Below are 22106 nucleotides of genomic sequence, written 5' to 3'. Positions count from 1 at the left end.
TATTGTTGTGATCCATTGAATGACTATTATGTGTTATTATGTTATATTGGTTGATATAAATATATATTTGTATAGAATTACTAGAGGAAAAGCTAGATTTGCATAATAGGCCATGAGAAACCTACTCGTTTGTATTTTGAAAGGCAAGTTCTTATGGTTAGTACTACTCTTCCTTGCTTACTAAGGTTTGATTTTTATCTCTTTTTTAACATAATATAAAATGTTGATAAAAATTGGCATACATGGATAATAGATGAGATTGAATTGAATTGGATAATTTTGGTCCTAATATTGTGGCATGTATACAGGGTCATTGTGTCATGTAAATGGTCATCCTAATCTGAAATGTTTTATTTGTAGCTAAGGTTTTGTTTGCATGTTAAGCTTGACATATGGCCTAGTTTGTGCCTAGTTTGGTTATGTTAATGTCATTTCGATTCTTGAATTCAAAGTTTACCTAAGCCGTATGTGTTTAAGTTGATAAATGTGGTAACTTAGTTCGTTAAGATTCATAAATGGCTTGAATATGTCTAGACTTCAATCATGAGTTTAATGTCATTTGAGCACTTGATTTCAAAAATCTTATACGTTTGAATTGCATAATTTGGCATGATAGGATGATTTGATGAAATTAGGATGAACTTTTATTTTGTGATGATTGCCATTATAGGTTACAAAATTTGCATATTATGTAAAATGATAGATTGAAGAAAAAGGGATATAAGTTTGTAGTATACCACCTACAATGTAACACCCCCTACCCGTATCCGTCGCCGGAACAGAGTACAAGGCATTACCGAGGAGTACAAAACACTTACAGATAATTTAAATATATTTTCATAACAACTTGTCTCGATTTCATACTATTTCATATTTAAGCTTTATTCACCAAAGTATTTGAAATATCATCTGTATGCAAATAGCACACATGAGGTACATAATTCCATAGTTAAGAATGAACACATTTATCAAACATATTCCACATTCATATATCAATGTCTTACATTTCCATATATCAATAACCGTCATTTTTCTTGTTTTTCGATAATTATGTGTAACCATTGATAAGCATGTAATTCACTGCTTTCTTCCCACAATCACAATTTCAAATGACAAATTCATGTGAATCAACTCAACCTCATTAGATGTTTAAATTCGTCACTTTGATTCACATACTCATAATTTACTAACATATCCTGTCAAACACAATCTCTGAAGCTGAATAATAATAATGATAACATTACTTACATTTCTTTTTCCACATGTTACATTTACGATTTACCAACTTGTCCATCCAAGGAACAACTTACAATTTGAGTACATCGTGATCTCAAGCCCAAAATCTAGTGAAGCACATAAGTGTTAAACTAAGTCTGAAGGCAATCAAGCACATAAGTGCTAAACGAAGCTTGGAGGCTAATCAAGCACATAAGTGCTAAACGAAGTCTTAGAAGGCTAATCAAGCTCATCGAATGAATCAAACCAAAAAGGGTTAATCAAACTCATATGAGTTAACTAAGCTCGAAGAGCTAAACGGAAAGAAAACACGAGAATTTGCAACAAATGCTAAATCTCGGTTTACTTGGGTAATTTACAATCAATTCATCTTTTTCACCGAAAGATTGTACTCATTTCCTGCGTTCGCTCTCTAAAATTCTCGGTTTAATTTCATAACTTTTGTACATAATTTACTTATTTTCAACAATTAACATACTTAAATATTAATCACCATTCATAAAATAATATTAAAATTTAATAATATTAACAAATGGTCACTAGATTTAGTTATATAAACTCACAAGTTCGATTTTTGTATTATAGCGATAATCATAATTTCATAATAAATATTCCAAATAAAATATTATATCGTTTCTAATTCAATACTTATCGATTATAATCGGACATGTGATCAATTTATACACGAGTCATTCATATATTTTTGTATATTTTCCTCTTCCTCCTCTCCATCCACATCCTTAGTATAAACAACACACTTGTAGGTAACATTATCTATAATTTTCACTATCTACTTATGTGAATATTCAAGCTGTCCATCTGTATTATAGTCACTAAATTATTTTTATCTTGAGCTACAAAACTCCAATTAAGATCCATAAATTTTCCCAGAAACTAGATTCACATATATTCTTACTATAAAATTTTCATAATTTTTGGTTGGGCCAATTAATACTGCTTTATTCATTGAAGTCTCCCTGCTCGTCTTTGCTGACAGCCCGACCTTCTCCACTAAAAATTAATTATCTCCTCGTACAGGATTCGAATGATGTTCTCATTTATTTCTCTTGAAAATAGACTCATCCGGGATTCTAAACATATAAATTTAAGCCCCTAATTATTTTTATCCAATTTTTTATGATTTTACAAAGTCAAAACAGGGGAACCCGAAATCATTCTGACCTTATCTCACAAAATTTATCATATCTCATGATTTACAATTCCATTGCTTACATTATTTCTTCTATAAAAAACTAGACTCAATAATCTTTAATTTCATATTTTATTCATCCTCTAATTCTATTTCTACAATTTTTGGTGATTTTTTAAAGTTAGACTACTGCTGCTGTCCAAAACAGTTTTAGTGCAAAATGTTGATTTCCATTTTGCCCCAAATTTCACAATTCATACAATTCAGTCCTTGCTCAATTAACCCTCAATTAAGATAATTTTCTCAATTAATACTTTTCCTAAACATTATAAGTTATTTCATAACTATTGAATTTCAGAATTTCCACATAAAACTCTAACTTCAAACTCTTTTATAATTAGGTCCTAAACATTCACTTTCTATTCAATTCTTACAATAAAATCAACATATAAACAATTTAAAGCTCTAATTCCATGCCAAATCATCATATACTTCCAGCACATATGTATAGAAACTTTCAATTTCTTTTATAGAATCAAAAACTAATGAATTCAACAATAGGACCTAGTTGTAAAAGTCACAAAAACACAAAAATTTCAAGAAATAATCAAGAATTGAACTTACTTGAAGTAAAAATATGAAAAACCAGCTTAATAGAACTCTTCCATGGCATTTTTCTGATGAGAATGAAGAAAAATAAAGAGAAATCTAGATAATTCCACTTTAGTCCTAGCTTTATTAAGTAAATTTTGTAATTTTCCAATTTTGCCCTTAATTCTCCTTATTTTCTTGTTGATTTCATGCCCTTGCCGTCGAGCCCAAATAGACTTTGGGTCTATTTTCCTTTTAAACCCTCTTTCTTTTATCAATTAAGCTGTTTAATCATTTCCCATAATTTTACATTTGATACAATTTAGTCCTTTTTGTTCAATTAACTACCAAAACTTTAAAATTTCTTGACAAAAATTTAATACTAACATATTAACAATAAAAATATTTATGGCTCGATTTAAAATTATTGAGGTCTCGATACCTCGTTTTTGATTCTAATTATTTTAATATTTATTTTTAGTATACTATTCACTATTTCAAAATTTCTCCTAGCTTCACATTTAATTTATACTCACTAAATTAATAATATTTCCTACTCATTTGTCGGATTTAGTGATCTCGAATCACTGTTCCGATACCACTGAAAATTAAACTGTTACATACAAAGTCATGACACCTCCTCATGATGTTGCAACACCACCTTTTAACATTACAACTTTCTCTGTTTGTGGTCGCAACATCAACTAACTATATTCAATGTCGCGACATTACACCCTAGTGTCGTAACGCCAATTCTGTAAAGTTTGAAACTTTACATTTTGGTCCTAAGTTGTGTCACCAACCTACAATTTTAGATGTCATGACGTCAACTCAAACTATTTTGAAATTTTACATTTTAATCCTTAAATGGTCTCAAGTTATCAAAAGAACTTTTGTAATCCCATACAAACCCTAAATCAAATTATATGTTATGATATAATGATGAAATGATCATGTTAATGAAGATAAAGTATTGAATTGATAAAAATTATATTGTAATTAATTGTAGTTGCTCCGACAATATATATAACATCCTCGTAGCTCAAACTCACGGATCTAGTTGAGCAAGAGATATTACATGTTTGCTATAGTAAAAAAGAAAATTATACATATATATGAACTTTAAATTTGTTATAAAATATGTAAATTGTAATTATATTTTATTATAACATATTGTTTATTTGGTAGTTCAATTGTGTAGGATTTTTTTTTAATTTAAGCAAATTGCTGTAATATGTTGGATATATTTGTAATTACTATAATGAATTAGATATTAATAATATGTTTATGAGAGAGATTTAATTTTTTTACTTGTAATTAGTTTGTTCACTTAGTTGTAAATAGTTAATTTTATTAGCAATAGGTTTAATTTGAATATAAATATAATATTTGTCGTGAAAATTATTTAATAGAAATATTTTATTATAAGTTTGTAATGCTTATAATGAAATTTAGATTAAGTTAAAATAAAAGTTTATGATTGTGAAAATATTTTCCATTTTTGTTGTTTTTGCAAGTTTGGGAAATGACATTGCTACAACTTTTTGCATATATCTGATAAAATATTGAAAATAGTAAATATTACCAACTTGATTTTAACATAATATATATTTTTTTTTCACTAACGTGTTATATAAACTATAGATAGCAAGTGGGTTGATCAGTCCGAAGCAGGTTGTATCATGGCTCTTTAGGTGATATTGACCCAAGGGTCCATGCATGCCTAGACAAAGTGAATTTCGGGTACACGGTGTTAATCCGAAGCTCCACAATCTATCCAGATTTATTAGCTACATTGGTGGAGCAATGAAGATCTAAGACATACATTTCACTAGTTGTGTGGTGAGTGCACTATTGGAATATGTTGATATACAGCTTGGTCTTCCAGTTCATGGATTACTTGTAATCGAAGAACTTCACTAGTTGTGTGGTGAGTGCACTATTGGAATATGTTGATATACAGCTTGGTCTTCCAGTTCATGGATTACTTGTAATCGAAGAATCAAGTTCGGACATGGACAATGTTTGCCTAGAGTTGTTCGAGAGGTATCCCCGAAAAGAAAAATGAAAGAGAATTTTATTTTACACACTTGGCCGGACACTTTCCTAACGATGCTACTTGAGACTGCATCAGAAGCAAAGGTGCAATTCTCAACTCAATCTTAGGAAAATTTTGGTTGTCAGATAAATCACATAATCGAGTGAACTAATACTACCTCCGTGATTTGAGACATGCAAATAATTTTAGTTAGAAGAAGACGTACCTGCATCATTGTGTTGGGAGATGTGCTTAGAATCTACTAGCAAGTACCAAGACATTGGTGGATACTAGTACATGCTCCAATAATGGTATATTTCAAAATGCCTTTCTTGCCTCTAGTTACTCAGCTTGCTCTTCACTTTCCACTAGTTACAAGCATTACACAAAAAGGTGCAAAAAAAATTGCCTAGCTTGTTATGAACAATAATATCTGCAAACCCATTCAAAAATAAGATTTCTTTAGATGAGAAGTTTGGTTCTCGACCTTCGTCACCTGTGTTGATACAAATTCTATAAAATCTTCTAATAATTCATTAAGGACCAAATTCCTCATTCAAGGAAATCTGAGTTCCCAAATGAGTTTGCAAATATTATTGCTCATAACAAGCTAGATAAATTCTCTTTGCACCTTCTCGTACAGTAATCGTAACAAAATATTTAACCAATATTTCGTACCAAACTTTCTCCGAATTATGCCTCACTGCAAATCGCCATAACCTATCTAATATAACTTTATGCTCTATATAAATAAATGTTTCCCTATGGTTGAACGGAGTAGTTCTAGGCGTATATCTTTGTGGTGGTTGCCTACGAAAAGGTGGTTGCTCACGACGTTGGTTCGGATTACCCTTCTCCTTAGTCATCCCCTATGTCTTTATTTTTTTTCAGTTTAGTTTGGTTGAGTCGATTGAGGTAACGATATCACATACGGATCGTTGACAAGAACACTAAAGTATGTCAACGAAGTTGTTAAAAGTTTGCACCTAAAAACCGAAACGCATCAAGCATAGCTGTCATGTGGGACTATATGCCGACCCAAACAAGTCCTGCATCATAAAATCTATACCTGCTTTCTTGTTTCGACCTCTGGTTGGATGACTTGAGAATAATCAACTGAACGTTGCCATATCTTCAACATTCCATGCATGATGTGATCGACTGCTAGAAGAACCCGCAATTTGTCCCCTCCCCCCTGCCCCAAACTTAAGCATTTTCGATCGATAACTACTCATGGGTAAATGTCATTGCTAGGCTGAACAACCTCTTAATTGGACAGACATACCCGACATCCGGTAGTTATCAACATGCAACGGAGTAGGGCAATGTGCAGCTTGCAGTTCAGCATGTAAAGGACTAAGTTCCCTCAAAAGGCCACCTTGAAGCCGAAACGGAGGTCGACCACCATTGAGTAAAATAGAATCTCTCATTTTCCCTAAACCAATTAATGTAGACATGTAATCACCTTGACAAGGAAAACCACAAATCAGACAAGTCTGATGTCGATTACCCCACATCTTGTATTCAATATTGGTGGAAACTCGACCAATGGGTTTCTTGCCTACTCCATTTTTGGTATTTTCGGAATTGTTGTTGTTGTTGTTGTGAGTAATAACTCTGGGTTGGGGAATTTATAGTGATTTTTGGAAATAGATAAATAATTAAAGTTAGGTGGATTGTGGATTTGATTAAATGTTTGATAGTTAAGGGTCTTTAGGAAGAGGTAGTTGGTAGTTTTGGGGTTAATGGCCAATGTAATAAAAAATTGATTTCTTTTAAAGGTAACAAACATATAATTTTCATAAATAATTTCAAATAATAAATTAATTGTTCTGTATGATTTCAATAATTTCCCAAAAATTCAATTTACTATTTATTAAATATAATTGAAAAGAGAAATTGAATTGTGTGAGATTAAAGTCAAACTCTTTGACTTACAAGATAATATTTTTATCATTGGATCAAGAGATTAAAAAGTTCTAGTAATAGTTTTAAAAATAGATATTATAAATAGCTTACGTGAGTAAAATACTATTAATTTTGTTTTTTTTGTTTTATAACTTCAAACGTTGATAGGAAGCACTAAATTTCCACTATGGAAGAGCAAAATCATTTGACTTTTTTTAATACTATTAATGAAAGAGTAGAAGGAAAAAAAAGATGGATAATTTGATTTATATTCACATTATACTTAAAACCCTAAAAATCTAATTGCTAACTAAAGTTCCACAGAAGGTAATAATAGAACAACAACCAAAGCCAAAAACCCTAGAGATTTGAATCTCAGGATCAACAACTACTACAGAGAGAGGGGGAGAGGGGTTGATTTGTGAACGGCTTCGGGGAATCTAAACTTATCTGATTTAATCATCATCGGCACCGGAAGTTTTGGAGGTTCCGGTTTTCTTGGGGAGGAGGAGGTTGTGGATGTTAGGCATCACACCACCATTGGCGATCGTCACATCGCCGAGCAGCTTGCTCAGCTCTTCGTCGTTCCTTACGGCAAGTTGGATGTGACGTGGCACGATTCGGGTTTTCTTGTTGTCCCTGGCTGCATTCCCGGCTAGTTCAAGAACCTAATACAAACACACAATGATAACTGAATTAGTAAAGCAGTTTTTTGAAGAAAAACTTTGATATGCTTTTTAGGTGCAAGTAAGACTGGGTTTCACTTTCACATAGTAGAAATTTTTTTGGGGAGAAGAAACCCTAATTTGTGAGCCTACCAAAATGGAAAGATACTGAAAATTTCAAGCATAAAGCATAGATCCGAAGATGAAATACTAATTTCTGCGATCATAATTATAAAAGGTCTGATTTAGAACATAGATCCGTTAAAAAGAAACAAATTTCACAAAAACCTAGAAATTTCAAATTTAAAAAAAAAAGCATACATGAAAAGAAAATTGTTGATTGATCTTATTTTATCAAAATTGAAATTAGAAAAATAAAATTTCTCCTGATTTCAAGGGACGAAATTAGGAACCCTACATTAGGCTACGAAACAGAATCAAACGACTACACTTGTGAAAACTGCCGATAATCCTTCACCGAAATTTAAAATGAAAAAACAAAGGATTGTTAAAATTAGACCACAAAATAGTTTTCGCACCTCAGCGGCAAGATATTCAAGAACGGCGGCGAGGTAAACCGGAGCTCCAGCTCCGACCCGCTCAGCATATTTCCCAGCTTTAAGGAACCGAGCAATACGACCCACCGGAAACTGAAGCCCAGCCTTGCTACTCCTTGACGTTGCCTTCTTCGAGGCTCCGGATCCGAGAGTCTTACCCCGACCCGCCATTAATATACGAGAAATAAAACGAGAGATGCAGAAACAAATTAAAGCGTGGAAAGGAGAAATAGAAATTAGTGAATACTTGCCGCTTATTTTGGGTGTATATATAGAGGAGAGAGTAGAGAAAATAGCCAATGGAAAACAGGTACGTGGATCGAGAAAAGTGACCGTAGGATGGAAATTAAATAAACGGTTGGATTTGAAACCGAACACCGCTTTCGGTCTTTATAATTATTTCTTTTGTGTGGATTTTGGTTAGTTATAAAATTAAGAGAGGGGAAATTCCGTTTTTGTCTTTTTTTTCCTCAGACTGGAATGTTATTGAGTGAGGTTAATGACTGAAATGTCCCTGACATTTCAGAAATTTTAATACTTTTATTTGTTGGTTCGGCAACGGTGTGCAGTGTCAAGTAAGATAATGCTGATGTCCATTATCGTAAAAGTATCATGGAAATTGATGTATTAAAATTAATTTATATTTTATTTTTATTTAAAAAATAAATAAATTAATTATTATGTATTAAATTAAAGAGTAAATTAATTATTCTGTTAAAAAATTATTTATGTACGTTGAGGTATGCAAAACATTTCATATGTAATTGTTCGATTATTCTATCAGTCACACTAATTTTTAATTGTGAAAATGAATGAAGTTTTTAACAAAAATAGTTTATTTGTTCTTTAATCTAACGTATAGGGATTAATTTGCTCATTTTTTAATAAATGAAGTAAAATGCAATCTACCTTCTAGTACGGTGGCTTCCATGATTAAGAGTCGAATTACATTTTATCCGTTTTTTAAAAAATGAACAATTTAGTCATCGTATGTTAGATTAACAGTAAACAAGTCATTTTGATAAAAGTTTCATCTATTTCTGCTGATAAAAATTGGTCCTTGCACAGCAAAATGAGGTACACATAGCACTTTACGTGTAATTTTTTTATTATTCTATTAGCCATACTAGTTTTTAGCATTAGAAATGGATAAATTCAAACATAAAAGATTAGTTTACTATTTGATCTAACATTGATTAATTTACCCATTTATTCTTAATAAAGAGAACAAAACGCTAACTCTTATATCTGTGACAGCTCTCATTTGACCCTAGTCGGAAAGTGGTTTCAGGACCACAAAATCGAGTCACAAAAATAATTAAATGTTATATTCTATGCCAATTATAAGTGAAAGTGTATGTATGAAAAATTTCATACTTTGATTTTATCATTTAAATGTGAAATTAATTAAAAAGAACTTATGTGAAAAATATTAAAATTGTGATAGGTTGAAGTGTTGTGGCTAAATATTGCATGGTTTAAAATATGGGGATTTGCATGTCAAATTCCTCATTTTTAAGTAAGTGGCCGGCCATGATGATGGTTGAATAGCCATGTATGCATTATATATTAATTTTATAATAGTTAATGGTTTAAATGAATGAAAAAAAAAAAAAGAAGAAGAAGGCCACACATCCTTGCCTTGTTCTTGCCGAATGTTGGAGAAAGAAAGAAGGAAATATACTTTGAGGATTTCGGCAATGGAGTAAGCTAAAAAAAAAAAAATCTAAGGTAGAACAAAAAGGGCTCTTTGATTTTTGGTCTTGGTGATTTTAATTAGAGGTATGTTTGATTTTATTTCTTGATAATTTATGTGAAATTAAGTTAATTGCTAAGCTCCTTTCATAGCCCATGACTCAATTTTTGTTATTGGTTTGAAGTGATGCATTCGGCTATGGGTTGTTGAGTGTCTTTGAAGGTGTTTGATGTTTTTGGTATTAAATGTGATGATAGATGAGTTGAGCTTGATGAATAAGGATAATTGTGGCTTAATTGTTTAATGGCAATTGGCTATTATGGAGAAATTAGTAAGGCCAGAAGGAGATAGAAGTTGAATAGTTGTCGTATGTAGATAGCATGCATGCTAATAATGTTTTTATTTTCTACTTAATACCTTATTGATTATGAGTTAACATGAATGTTCAGTTGAACATATACCTTGAATTATGTTCAAAAAAATTTAATTGATTAGTTGTACTCTTCTTTTTGCTTTTAAATATTCGAAATATCGAAGGTGAAAAGATGGAAAATTTCAAGTTGAAATGTTGTCCAAATGCTGGAAATTTAGCATGCATATTCTTTTATTTTAAATGCTTTGACCGGCTGTTGTAAATGAAGGAAAGTGTGATTGTGGATTATTAAATTTGACTATTGATTGGAAGTGTTTAATGCTGACCAAATGCTGAAAATATAACATATAAATCCCTTTGATTTAAATTCCATTAACTGCTGTTTTAAAGGAAGGGAACTTCGGTTCAATGTTGTCATTTTTTTTATTTGGCTACTCATTGTAAAGGTTAAATGTTGACCGAATGTTGGAAGTTAACTTGCATGCTGTTCGGTTACTACATGAGGGAGTTAAAATTGAACTTAAGATAGTTTATTACTAATTAATTTGCTGCTGTGATATTGTAAATTAGTGGCTGTCCAAATTAGGACAAATTTATGGTGCTTAGCTAATTAATATGCTGCTGTAATACTGTAAATTATTGGCTGTCCAAATTAGGACAAAATTATGGTGTTATGTGCTAGCATGATATGTATGTGTGATTTAGGTGAAAAATGTTTAGATGATTTATAATAATCGGCTAATGTGTTTTTGTGGATATAGATGCCGAATGTAGACTTAAGAAATTATTTGGAAAATTTGTTGTTTATTTAGGTGATAGAAAGTATGAAATAGTCTCATGTGATACGTGTATATAAGTAGATGGAAATGAAGTGTCGTATATTTTTTGTGTATGGGATTAATTGCACTTTGATTATAATGTGCATGATTATTACTATGTTTAATATGTGTGAAAGCCGAATATACCCATGATACAATGCTTGATTAGTTGATTAACAATAAGTTAAATTTGTTTAATTCAAGCTCAAGAGCATAAGGAGCCAGTTTTGGATAAAGGGAAAGCGAAACTAGTCGATCAGTCAATCCGTAATTATTCGATAAAATCCAAGGTAAGTTCTTAAGTGTTTGTGTTTGATCATGTTATATGCTTAAGAGTTGAATAATCATAATTAAGAAGATGTTTGATTGTGTATATATATATATACATACGTCCTTTGTGTTGAATGAATATTAAATTAAAGTTATGAGCCGTATGTGACTAGCACATCTAGTCGACTTTGATACTCTTAAATGATGTACTAAGATATGTGTTCCAATGTGGAATTTAAACCTTATATGGTTGAAAGGATGAAAATCTTTGTTCATAGATATGTGTTTCAGTTATAAGTAATTGAAGTATAAGTTATGAAAGTATGAAAGAACAGGTGAATTGTTTATCGAAATGTGATATTTGGGCCTCGGCCTAGCAAGCTTTAAGCTAGTGAATAATATTATTGGGCTTCGGGCCTAGCAGGCTATAATGCCGATGCGATAATATCGGGTTCAGGCCTAGCAAGCTATAATGCCGGTGAAATGATATCGGGCTTCAAGCCTAGCAGGTGAAATGCCGGTGAATGAGTTCAGACTTAAAGTCTAGCAGGCTTCGTGCCGGTGATGAATTCGGGTTTAAAACCTAGCAGGCTAAATGCCGATGATTTGATAAAAGTCTAAGACTATGAAACCTTGTGTTAAATCGGCAATTGAATTCATTCAAAAAATTTAAGTTGGCCAGGTATGTGATATATACTTATACATGTTAGATCGAATGGAATTGAATCATGAATATGAAATGAGAAGCATAGGTGTGTATTCGGTCATGGTGAAAGGTTATATGAATTATGTGAAATACCATTTAGATATGAATGACGAAAGTAACTGTGGTTATGAAATGGTACAATGGTTAAATTCGATTGAGTTAAAGTTGACACTGAAATATTTAAATGCTTATGTCATATATGTGAATAAGGGTAAAACCATCATAAATTATCGATCAGGGTGGGCTATGTGCGGAACCATCTTATAATTGCCATTTTAATCGGTTGTGTGCGAATCATTGAGCATGATGTATTGTATTGAGATTATGCTTAAGTGAAATTATAGATATGTGATGAAATTGATTGGTGATGTACATGTTTATATAATATGAATACAAAGAATGTGTGAAAGAGTAAATTTGTAATAAATCTGCTTGGGACAGCAGGAGTAACGTGATTTTGGAAAATCACCATAAATTGTGGGAGTTGAGTTAGAAGCTGAATAAATTATGTAATTAAATCTTAATGAGTCTAGTTTCTTATAAAAGAAACCGTGTAAGCAAAAGAATTGCTGATAATGAGATAATTGAAGTGGCGTGGGACAGAGCCAAATGACTTCGGGGTCCCCTGTTCTGTTTTTATAAAATCATTATAATTTGTACAAAAATGGTTATAAGATAAAATTTATATTCTTAGACTCCTTAATGAGTCTAGTTTCAAATGAAATCAACAAGAACATATTTTGAATTCTGTACAATGAGAAATTTGATTCGTAGTGAAGAGTGGTTAGATTAGTCAAACAGTGAAATAGGGGAAAATTTAAGAAAAATCTGGTATTTATTGGCCAAACCAAAAATCCTGAAAATTTTTTGGATAGAAGATATATGAATATATTTTCAGGAAAAATTAACGGCACTTGATTTGGAGTTTCGTAGCTCCAGTTATAAATAAATTAGTGACTGTTGCTCAGGAAGACAGATTGTAGTGAATTTGTGATTTTGTTGTAAATATTGATAAAACTTGTTAATGAGTTGCTTATTGTTTTCATAGGAACTTACTAAGCATAAAGCTTACTCTCTCTTGCTTTCCCATGTTCTCTAGGGTTGTCAGGTTTGCTCGGGTTGGAGTTCGTCAGAGATATTATCACACTGTCAAGCTATCGCTATTGGTGTAGTGATTTCAAGTACTTTGAGTCTATGGCATGTATAGGAGTTTAAATATTAGAGTATGTGATATGGCTTTAACCATATGTGTTGGCCTATTTTGATTACGGGGTTGTAAATCCATTTTAATTATGCATGTATGTGCTATGGTATTACGTGATGAGTTTATAATGATTATAGCATGAATGTGGTAAAGATGTGAGTAATATCTATGATATCTATTGCATGTGAAATTGCCATAATCATGACATGTTAGGAATGTTTAAGTACCTAATTTTGTCATGTTGTATGTTATTGTATAAGTACGCGTGCATATGTTGTGAGTGTGACAAAATGGCTTGGAAAATAGCTTTGTATTTGTCCACACGGATAGGCACACAGGCGTGTCTCTAGCCACACGGGCGTGTGTGACCATACGACCTATATTCACACGGGCGTGTGGAGCCTTAAAGTATGAATTTTTCAAGTTTTTCTTAAGTTCTCGGTTTAATTCCGAACCGTCTCTAATGTATGTTTTGGGTCTCGTGAACCCGTTTAAGGGACAAAATTTTTGTGAAAGAAAAGTTTTAAATTGATCAAAATTTTATGGCTCGATTTTATATAGTTGATTGAGTTTAAGTCAGGTAACACCTCGAACCCTGTCCCGGCGTCAGATACGGGCTAGGGGTGTTACAATATCTCTACGATACTTTTACCTACCTTTAAATTATTATATAATTTATAATTACTAAATTATGGTACACTTACAATACAAGTGAAAAAATAAATAATTTATATAAAAATAATAAAATTAAATTATAAAATTATGATGACTTAGATTCAAAATTACAAATTTAAAAATTTTACATTTTCGATAAATGTAAGATTCCACAATATATATTAATCTCATTACCATTTATTTTTTAGATAATGTAAAATTTTTATTCCAGATTTATTTTTATCATTGGACGATAGAGAGAGATCAGTCATTGAGCTTTGCAACGCAGCCATGGGTGCCATTCTTTCGCCTTCAATGGTTCAGTAATTAGAAATTTCGAAGCTGTGCTGAGTGCTGAGCTGCTGCTACTCTTTTCGGTGATGACGATAAAATATGGCATGTGATGTGGATCATGCATGACAAATAGTACTAAACAATGCGGTTTATAAATTATAGATCTACATAAATTTTCACTTTCATTACGTTGAAAGTTTTAATGGTTGAACCAGTTAGATTATCGGTTCATGCGATTTGATTAAAAATATTAAAAATAAAAATAAAATAAATTAATTTAATTAATAATTCAAATAATTTTTAACTCGATTCAACTAGTTTATCCAATTTAATTAAAAATTATTAAAAGACTTATTACAAATAATAATAATAATAATAATAATAATAATAATAAATAGAACAAATTAGTTCGATCGTTGGTTCAATCTATTTTTTAACTAGATTCATTCAATTTGTATTCATTTGTTGATCAATTAACCCAACCTCTTGTTCCGAACTAGCATCCTAATCTAGTTCAGTTCTGATACTATGATAGTGTGGTCCGAATTGTAAGTAAAAGGGACCTATATAGAAATAAAGTTTAAATACGCTCCAAATTCTTATACTTTTTGTACGTTTAAAATTAAGTGTATTTACTTTTATTTTCTGAAAATTGATCCCTTTACGTTTTAAATTTCAATATTCAAATCTAATTATTAATAACGATTATTATTTTAACGATATTAATAATTGAACTTATATTTTAAATCTAAAAAGAAAAGGGCTAAATTCCTTAAAACAAAAGTAAGAAACTAAATTCTAAACGTAGAAAAATTGTAAGGACTTTAAGCATATTTAACCTAAAAATAATCAAAATTTTTCAATATAAAATTCATTCATTTTAGCGTTCAATTATGCTGTTTTTTTCCCATTCCCAGGACTGGTGAAAAAGGATATGGTACTATATTGTTGAATATGTGACTAAAGATTTATATAATGGTCACAAAAATTTATTTCACTATTTATATTCATCATCAATATTTATCGAAATCACATCCATGACCAGGATGATAAAATACTGTCGCATACATGACCAGGATGATAAAATCCGTCGCATCCATGACCGGGATGATTATAGTTGTCCGGCTGTACCGTGTTACATAGTTAACATGTATGTACATATTTCATGTTTTTTTTCGTGTAAACGGTACAAATACAACACGAATAATTATACGTGTCAAGATCTTAAACACGAATACAATACATGTATTAAACATGTGATGTTGATCGTATTTAAACGGATCGTGTTCTTCGTCGAACTCTATTTACTGCTAAACACTCTGCATATGTTCATATACACAAAGTTGGCCAAGAAAAGAGGCAATTGGAAACAACTGCAGGCACACATAATATAAACCAAAATCCATCTCATTACTGAAAGTTTAAATGGTGAAATAAATATGATGCGCGTTCGAAGATAACCTTAAACCTTAGATGTCATATCGATGAAATTCAGATCACAAGCTCGTATAGGTCAGTTTCGGTTTTTCACGAAACTACTACAAAGACTTTACAGATACATGACATCGCAGAACATGTATTTCAATAACATGCAAAATCTTGGTATCAGCTCGAATATTATTTACCGGTCCTAGCAGTGAAACATTGATGAATAACAAACGAGAGAAACTAAGTTGCATGATGAAAAACTGGACTTTAGACCACCATAACTATGAGTAGTCTCGAAACAGCATTTCTGGTACCTTGTCAAGACGATGATTCCGACTGACTTGCTGCTTGCTTTGGTCGGAACTGTCCTGCAGGAGGGCCGTCTTTTCGTCTCTCGTATTTTTTGCTCACATATTTGGATTCTTTTCTTGCCTTTGGTTGATAAGTAGGGTATTTGCATGGAATTATTTCCCCGTTGACATATTTATCACCTAAAAAGTACACAAAATAAGCAGATTACACAACCAAAATAACCTTTTTTGCATAACTGAAGAAACTTTAGCTGAACCAACCTCCATAATCTTTGTTTTTGACGTCTATGTATGAATCCGGTAACACCCAAAGAACCCCGGGCAATCCTACATCGAAAAGAACAAAATTTAACTCTTAAAAGTAATGATAACAAACAACATATAGTTTAAACAAACAAAACTGCCTGATAAATAATCTTACCCTTGAACTTTTCCGAGGTTTCTTCCGAAACGGTACATTGGAATCCCGTATACGTAGTGGTGCTAAAAGCGTACATGTTCTTCTTTGCTTCTTCCATGCTGTAATAAAGAAGAAAAAGGTAAAAAACATAACCAAGATTTCTTTGTTACAATTACTAGATAAAACATGCACTCGTAGAAATGGAGGCTATCATATCGTAGTGATACAACACATGAACAAAGATGCTTTGAATATTGATAACTAAGAAAGGCACATCCATGAGGACTCAAATGAGACTGGATGGCCAAAATAAATGATATAAAGCTAGAAGAGACATATAAGTTGCGAGCTTCACTACTATGCCAATATGTAAATCAATCTAACTATTTAGGAGCTTAAGTTCTAGATAATGATAAACTCAATTGCGAACCATCGAAGATCTCCATATCATTAAACACATGCACAAAGATTCTTTCAAATATTGGTAACTAAAAAAGGCACATGCATGAGGACTCGACAAGACTGTGGACGACCAAAACAAATGATATAAAGCTAGAAGAGATAAGTTGTGAGCTTCACTACTATGCCAAAATGTAAACCAATCTAACTATTTAGGAGCTTAAGTTCTAGATAAGGATAAGCTCAATTGTGAACCATTGAGGATCTCCATATCATTAAACACATGCCCAAAGATGCTTTGAAATATTTGATAACTAAGAAAGGCACATGCATGAGGACTCAAACAAGACTGTGGACAGCCAAAACAAATGATATAAAACTAGAAGAGACATATAAGTTGTGAGCTTCACTAACATGCCAAAATGTAAATCAATCTAACTATTTAGGAGCTTAAGTTCTTGACAATAATAAACACAATCACGAACCTTCAAGGATCCCCATATACTAAAAGTGATTAATTACATGCATGATGATGTCGAATGTCGATAGAAAACTACGAAAGGCACTTCGATGCAATTTGGCCTTAACAAGACTGGTATAAAGCTAGACATAAGAGTTGTGAGCTTCACCAATATGCACAAATGAAGATCATCAATTTAAACATTCAAGCTCTTGACTATAACTAAATCACAATCCTTATCAAAAGTTGAGGTGAAAGATTCAGACAAGGAGTTCTAAGACAAAGATTCTGTCCTAAATAGCCTCGATTACTAAGGATAATTTGTTAAAATGTTATCTTAAATTCATTATATAAGCCAGATAAATTGCAAAAACTCAACTTTATTGGTCAACTGCTAATTATGATATCATTCAAATTACTTCTAAGCAATGCACTGTTCAACTTATTTCTTCCATTCAATTCAAAGTAGAAATTTGTAACACTTCCTCATACAAAAACCTAGCAAACCCCCACAAAATTTCTCATAAACAAAACAAAAAAGGGGGATTTTTAAACACTAAATTAAAAACAAAGCAAATCCCACAAAAATTTACATAAAAAATTCCAATTTTTTTTCAGATTTTTCAACTAAAAACGTAAAATAAAATAAACCCAGAAAGCAGAAAGTGTAACCTGCCAAGCACAGTGGCAAGAGTGTTAAGATAAGTCTCAATCATTTGTTCTCTTGTTGGAGCAGGGTCTTTAGGGAACTCCATAACGATAAGCCAATGGTTATAATCACAACCAGGTAACATTATCGTTTCCCTTTGCTCATTGCTGCTACTCCTCTTGGATGAATAATCACTGTCGAGTGCTGCTGCAACTTTGATAACTCGACGAGGACGAGTCGATGGTGGTGGAAGACGGGGAGCCAGTGAGTTAACTCGCAGAGTAGGTGAAGAAGTGAGTCGGAAACGAGTGGGAAGAAAGGGTTTTGTGGGTAGAAGAAGAGTAGAAGGGTTTAAGAGAGACGCCATTGAAAAAAAAAAAGCGAGAAACGTAGAAGAAGATTAGATTGAGATAATTTTTCTGAAATTTATGGGGAATTTTTGTTTTTTGGGGACTTTGAGGATGTTTGATATTTTTGTTGCTCAGAGTTTTGGGCTGATTTTTGGGTCAAATTTTTTTGGGGCTGAGAGTCCAAAATTCATGGATTTCAAGGGCTTTTTTATGTGAATTAATTAGAAAATTGAGTCCAACCACAAAATCCAAATTGTTGGATAGATTTTGAATAGGAAATTACTATTTTATCCTTATACATAATTATTAAAATGATAAATATAATAATGTGTTATAAAATCGATTGAGCCTTAGTTCAATTACCATGGGTATTGTTGCCAGTACAGAAAGACGTGAGTTCGAGTATGATGAAGAGCATTATTCTCCTATTTAAGGGTTAGAGAGAGCCTATAGGTAATCAGAATCTATAATGAAATTGTTAAAATAATAATAATATGTTATAAAAAAATTATACGTTTTTTAAAAAATAATTAGTAAACATTAAATTGAAACGAAATGGGGTAGGATGAGACGAATCGAAGATGGATGCATCAAACATTCATAGAAGTAATAGTGATTTCCCATTGTGAGAGAATGTCTCTTATTTTGATCAGAGTTAATTTTGACTTTTCTTCTCTTAGTTAAACTCTATTTTTTAGTTTCCCATTTTTAAACTTTAATTAACCTAGAGTTGTTGTAGTCATATATGCTACGAATATAGGCCTTAGTTACTCTAGGTTTTACACAACAAAAATATTTAGATTAAGAGAATTTTTTTTTTGTTTCGAAGGGTTTTTCTTGTGGGACTTCGAGTTTTTCTTTTAATTTTCTCAATCTTTTGTGCTCTCCTTTATTATAGTGAAACCTCCTTTTGCCCGTGATTTTTTATCCTCTTTTGAGGAGTTTTTTCACGTAAAATTTACATGTTTGATCTTTTCGATTCTTATTTTCTTCACTTTATTCGCTGTTTAATTGGGTTTATCCCCTACATTCATATTAACATCTGTAATGGAGAGGAGTGGTTATTTGATAACATCCATCCTCATTTCATTCCACAATCATCCCTAAAAGTTGACGTGATTAATTAGTATGAAAATTAGTTTATATGTATTTCTTACTCGTAAATTGCACAAAATACCAAGGCTAGACAAAGCCTTCCACGATTAAAATTGGACAAAAGGAGCAAACAAACAAAGCAAGAGGATGAACTAATCTCTAGGCACATTGGGCTCGAAAATTAAGAGGACTATCATGTGAGAGGTAAGGAGGAGATAAACACAAAAATGTCTTCGGGGATACTTTTTAGACATGCTCACTCTTCATCGTCTTCAACCTTATTCAATTTCTCTAAACAAAATCATTAACTTAAACATGAAAGAGCTACCGAAATGTCAATTCCGATGGTCTCATAGATCATCATTTTTTTTCCTTTTTCGCAATTTCTCTTATCTCTACGGCTCTACTACCAAACTAAATATTCTCCAACTTGAAGTTGACATTTGATGACATAAAATGTGATTGATTTATTCCATTTTTCCAATGAAATAATTGAATGCAAAAAAAAAAAAAAAAAAGCTAAGAGTTGAACTTCGTTTTTGTGTTAGAAACTAATTTTGTAGTAATTATTTTGTTAAATCAATGTTCATTACAATGTTATTATTAGTTACATGTTCATTAAGTGAGTTTTTTTTTATTTTAAAATGTCACGTCAATAAATTTATTAGAAAAATTTTAACACTATTAATAATTGGTCTTAAATTATGCCTTGTTTCAGTCATTTTTTCTAAGGGATTTCTTAATTTTTTTAATTTATATTTTAATTAGGCTTTAAACTTTCAGGTAATATTTGAAAAACAATCGAATAATTGAATTTTCGTGTAATTACTAGTGGCATGTTTGGATAACCATTGCAATTGGTTGATCCTATCGAATTTGGTATAATTGGAGCATCCCAATTACACTTACAATTCTTAGGGAGGTGAGAATTAGAGTAATTGAGTAGATAATTGCACCCAAACCAATTTTAAAATTTTTTAATACAATTATAATATATATATATATATATATATATATATTATAAGCATGAACACATATGAGTGTTTGGGATGATTATGGCAAAAAATATTATATTATAAAAATAATTTGTGTATGTATAAAGTTTTATAAAAAATTATATTATTTAAATAATAAAAATTATAAAATTACGGTAAAAATTTTAATTATAAAAATAATTTAAGTGTTATAATATCATGAAGTATGGACATAACTTATTTATATGTACATACTATATATTATAAAAATAATAAACTTATTCATAAATAAATGTAATAATTTTTTATCATAACTTATTTAATAAAAATAACATTTTAAAGTTACTAAAATTATATTATTTGCAATTTATAAAAAAATTATAAAGGTTATATATTATAAATTTTAATTATTTTTACTTAATTTACGTATTATAAAAATGAATATAACTTAATATAAGTATTTCTCAATTTTTTTTTATAATTAAAGCTATAGATTTTTGAACTGAAAATTTAAATATTAAAAGATTGATACTAATTACGCAAATAGAAATGATTTTCTTGCGCTATATAGTGGAATATAATATCATTTGACATAATAATATTAGACACAAGTACTATAAACAGCTCGTAAATTCTTTAATACGAAATATTTAAGGCTATGAAATGTGATTGAGAAGACTGTTATTATGCTAAAAAAAAATATTTCTCGTATTAACAACATCTGTGTATTTTTCCATCATTGAAGGGAAGTAGTCTTCGAAATCAACCACAATGTCGATTACTTCTTCCATGGTTGAACACTGTAGATTTTTAAAGGGCTTCTTAGGTTTCTAACTTGTGTAGGAGTAGGACGGGAGGGGTTTATATAAAGGAAGTTCTTGAAGGGGACAATAATGGAGACAGAGGGGAAAAAATGGGGATTTTCCAGGAAAGAGTGGAGCCATTGCAGACAATTTACAGTAAAGATAAAGTTTTGTGGTTCTAACTACTACAGTGAGCTTCTTGCACCATTTTTTCTCTACATTTCCTACTTCCTGGAAGCTGCATGATACATATGGCATTATAAATTGTCTAATAATGTTGTCAATTTTGGCATTATAATGGTGTTGCACTTTTATTAAATTTTATTATATGTCAGTAGAAAATTACGTGTATTTAAATAAATGAGTGGTTTAAAATTAATAATAATAATTATGCAATATGATGGGTGAAATTTTTTGTGTAATAATATTAAAAAATAAAAAACGAAGCTCTAGGTGTTCATAGATTAGGTCAGGTTTGAGTCGGATTCAGGCATAATATTAACACACTTATGCTTGTCTAACTCCAATTCGGCTCAAAATATGGGTTTAAATTTTTTTCCAAGTTTGCCCTATATTTATGAATAGCTAACCCAAGATCATTTTAGGTTCATCCATATTTTTAAATTTTTTAAAAATATAGTTAAATGATTTTAATTTAATATTTAATAATTTTATTTTTATTTATTAAATTTTTATATATAGTCATCGTAATATTTTTAATGTTTATATTATAGTAGTATTATATATTACTATTTATTTGTTTATTATGTGTTATAAATTATATAATATATAAAAATAATATAAAACATTATAAATTTATAAAACATAATATTGTTGTCAATGTAAGAACGTAGGTTCAAGTGTATTGAAGTGTATTATCATCCGATTATTAAAAATTAAAAATTATATATTATTTGTAAAAAATTTAAAAGTTAGATAAAAATTATATTAATTTTATACTGATAGATATATATATATACACACATATACATATATTCCATTTGAGACCAACTAACAAACAAAGAAATCCTTTGATTTCCACAATATCCTGTTGGGTTCCTTATTTTGGAATACATC

The 22106-nt window shown here is 30.8% G+C and overlaps 2 protein-coding genes across 2 annotated transcripts; both read right to left on the bottom strand.

Moving 5' to 3' along the window:
• Window positions 1-7176: 7176 nt before the first annotated feature.
• Window positions 7177-8416, bottom strand: LOC108470148 (probable histone H2A.1). Its single transcript, XM_017771393.2, has 2 exons — window positions 8128-8416; window positions 7177-7591 (listed from the first exon to the last, which is right to left on the bottom strand). Exons 1-2 carry the CDS (start codon window positions 8314-8316, stop codon window positions 7379-7381), a joined length of 402 nt encoding a protein of 133 aa, XP_017626882.1. The 5' UTR covers window positions 8317-8416; the 3' UTR covers window positions 7177-7378.
• Window positions 8417-15617: 7201 nt separating this feature from the next.
• On the bottom strand, window positions 15618-18332 carry LOC108467700 (multiple organellar RNA editing factor 9, chloroplastic-like). The gene is made up of 4 exons (XM_017768434.2): window positions 17831-18332; window positions 16321-16418; window positions 16161-16226; window positions 15618-16079 (listed from the first exon to the last, which is right to left on the bottom strand). Exons 1-4 carry the CDS (start codon window positions 18172-18174, stop codon window positions 15907-15909), a joined length of 681 nt encoding a protein of 226 aa, XP_017623923.1. The 5' UTR covers window positions 18175-18332; the 3' UTR covers window positions 15618-15906.
• Window positions 18333-22106: the final 3774 nt, after the last annotated feature.

The sequence above is a fragment of the Gossypium arboreum genome, chromosome 8, assembly GCF_025698485.1.
Source record: "Gossypium arboreum isolate Shixiya-1 chromosome 8, ASM2569848v2, whole genome shotgun sequence".
Classification (NCBI taxonomy): domain Eukaryota; kingdom Viridiplantae; phylum Streptophyta; class Magnoliopsida; order Malvales; family Malvaceae; genus Gossypium; species Gossypium arboreum.
Note: the sequence above shows the minus strand (reverse complement) of the source record. Positions and strands in the feature narration are given on the sequence as shown.